The sequence below is a fragment of the Chelonoidis abingdonii genome, chromosome 23, assembly GCF_003597395.2.
Source record: "Chelonoidis abingdonii isolate Lonesome George chromosome 23, CheloAbing_2.0, whole genome shotgun sequence".
NCBI lineage: Eukaryota > Metazoa > Chordata > Testudines > Testudinidae > Chelonoidis > Chelonoidis abingdonii.
In genome coordinates this window covers 1458851-1461198 of record NC_133791.1, presented here as the reverse complement: position 1 = coordinate 1461198, position 2348 = coordinate 1458851, and the positions used below count along the sequence as shown (strand labels likewise).

At 45.4% G+C, this 2348-nt stretch overlaps 1 protein-coding gene across 2 annotated transcripts in view; it reads right to left on the bottom strand.

Annotated features, from left to right (window-relative positions):
* Window positions 1–1815, bottom strand: part of NOL9 (nucleolar protein 9) — a 19746-nt gene extending 17931 nt beyond the window's left edge. Inside the window, exon 1 of one of the 2 annotated variants that reach the window (XM_032763729.2) lies at window positions 1520–1815. In XM_032763729.2, coding sequence (XP_032619620.2) covers window positions 1520–1778 — 259 coding nt within the window. In that variant the 5' untranslated portion in view covers window positions 1779–1815. The remainder of the gene's footprint in view (window positions 1–1519) is intronic. The other variant, XM_075060169.1, reaches the window with a different exon arrangement.
* Between the last annotated feature and the right edge of the window lie 533 nt (window positions 1816–2348).

Genomic DNA, 2348 nt, shown 5'->3' with positions numbered 1-2348 from the left:
ATCACAATACCAAGAAGCATGTCTTTTCTCTTCCACAAAGAGACAACCAAATACAAGGAAACAGAAATGATTCTCTCTCTCTTCCCCCTCCCACAAATTCCCTGGTGCTGCAGAGCTTTACCCTTCGTAGATCTAACACAAAGAGAATTTCCCTCCCCTTCATTCCTTAGCCTAACCAGAGAGAAAAAACTCAAACAAGTCTTAAAAAGAAAGCTTTATATAAAAAAGAAAGAAAAAACACATGAACATGATCTCTGCATCAAGTTGACAATACACAGGGCTATTACTTAGAAGAAAAATATGAATAAACAGCCTTATTCAAAAAGAGATACAATTTAAACATTCCAGTAACTACACACATGTAAATACAAAAACAATATAAAAACCTATTGTCTTCTACCTTTGTACTTACACTTGGAAACAGAAGATTAGCAAGCTTGGAGAGAGAGAGTTCACTCTCAGAGCAGAGAGCAACAGAGAGACAGAGACACACCCAGAAATTCCCTCCCTGAGCTTTGAAAAATCTGTTGATCCTCTGGTCAGGTGTTTGGTTACCCCTTTGCAGGTGAAATAGACATTAACCCTTAGCTATCTGTTTATGACAGAAGCAAACATCTTATGTGATTTGCCAAAGAAGTCAGTGATGTGCAGAATCAGAATACATGAGTTCCTATTTTCCAGTCCTGTACTTGAAGAAATAAACTATAGAGTTCCACGGAAAATGAGGACGTATATTACTATCCTAAAGTAAGGCAATAAACAACACTCAGTCATTTTCATTGCCATAAAAAAGTTATAAAGGCCATCTCGAGAGTTTGCCAGTGACTATGTGTACAACTACAGACCAAATATTTGTGAGAGAGAATGTAGCGTGGGAAAGGTGATGGCCCTAAAAACTCTAGTACTCACAGGACAGATACAGCATGAGAAACACTGTTCCCCTTAGTCCAGGTGAGCTATTATGATCACCTAGTCTGACCTCTTATATAAAACAGGCCCTAGAACTTCAGCCAGTAATTCCTGCTTCTAGCTCAACAACTTGTGGTTGAATAAAGCACATCTTTTAGAAAATCATCCAGTCCTGACTTAAGGACTGCCAGCAATAGCAAATTTACTACAGCATTTGGTAATCTGTACCAATGGTTAACTACCCTCACTGTTAAAAAATTGATTCTAATGGGAAGTTATTCTGCTTTGCCTCTAGAGAAACAGCCAGAAAAGGCATCAACACCAATAGTGGTGATGAGGACATGTAGCTAGACTGGGACCACCCTAACTCATTTCACAGAGGCCACTGAATAATGTCATGTAAAGATGACTTTTGATCACAACTCTAGCCTGCATTCAGAATGGTGACACAGAGATAAAAGGCTTATCTCATTACAAGGTCTCTGGAACTCTTCAGTCTGCCCCAAAGCAATTGGTTAAGGGTAGCCCTACACGTAACCAGCTCTAATGGCCCTTTACACATCCAAATAGCAGACTCCTCACCAAAGCACACTGCTCAGCCCATGCTTACCACGTGGCACACGATGGGCTCTGAGCATTGCCCTGGCTGATATCCTCATCTCCTTCTTGGATTTCTCCAGCGTCTCATAGGTCACTGCTTCGATGGTCAGGGCACAGTGGGTCTGAGGAGAGAAGAGGTCATAGGAAGGCTGCTCCTGAGTGATGGTAAATCCAAACACTTGGACTGCACCATAGAGGCAGGTCAGGCGGCATTTCCCAGTGAAGGTCAGCTTCTGTGGTGGGGAAACAGGAGATGAGATACTGACCATGCTTGAACATCAGGGCAGTGCTATACAGACAAGGAAGAGACAGCCCCTGTCATGGCACTTCACACATGGGAGGTGCTGGGTTCTCCCCCCCTGCCCCAGGAAGCGCCACGCAGCCCCCCCATCCCTGCAAGCGCACTTGCCTAAGGCCTAAAACCACTGCGCATATTCACCCCCCTCAACTATTCCCAGCTACCCCCCCGCCAACGACCAGCCCTCCCCACTCATGTATCCTGAAACCCTCATTTCTGGCCCCACCCCAGAGCCCACACCCCCAGCCTGAGCCCTCCCTCCCTCCTGCACTCCAACCCTCTGCTCTAGCCTGAGCCTCTCACACTCCAAACCCCTTGACCCTATCCTGGATCCCCCTTCTGCACCCCAAACCCCTCATCCCTTGCTTCACCCCAGAGCCCGCACCCCAAGCTGGAGCCCTCATCCCTTCCGCACCCCAACCCTAGGATTCCTTCATATCTTTTCTACTGTTATTTTTCTCAGTAGCCATTGATATGGTGGATTGTTGGACTCAGCTAAACTACTTGGCAAACAGGTTAGTTATCCCGATAGTCACTAGAA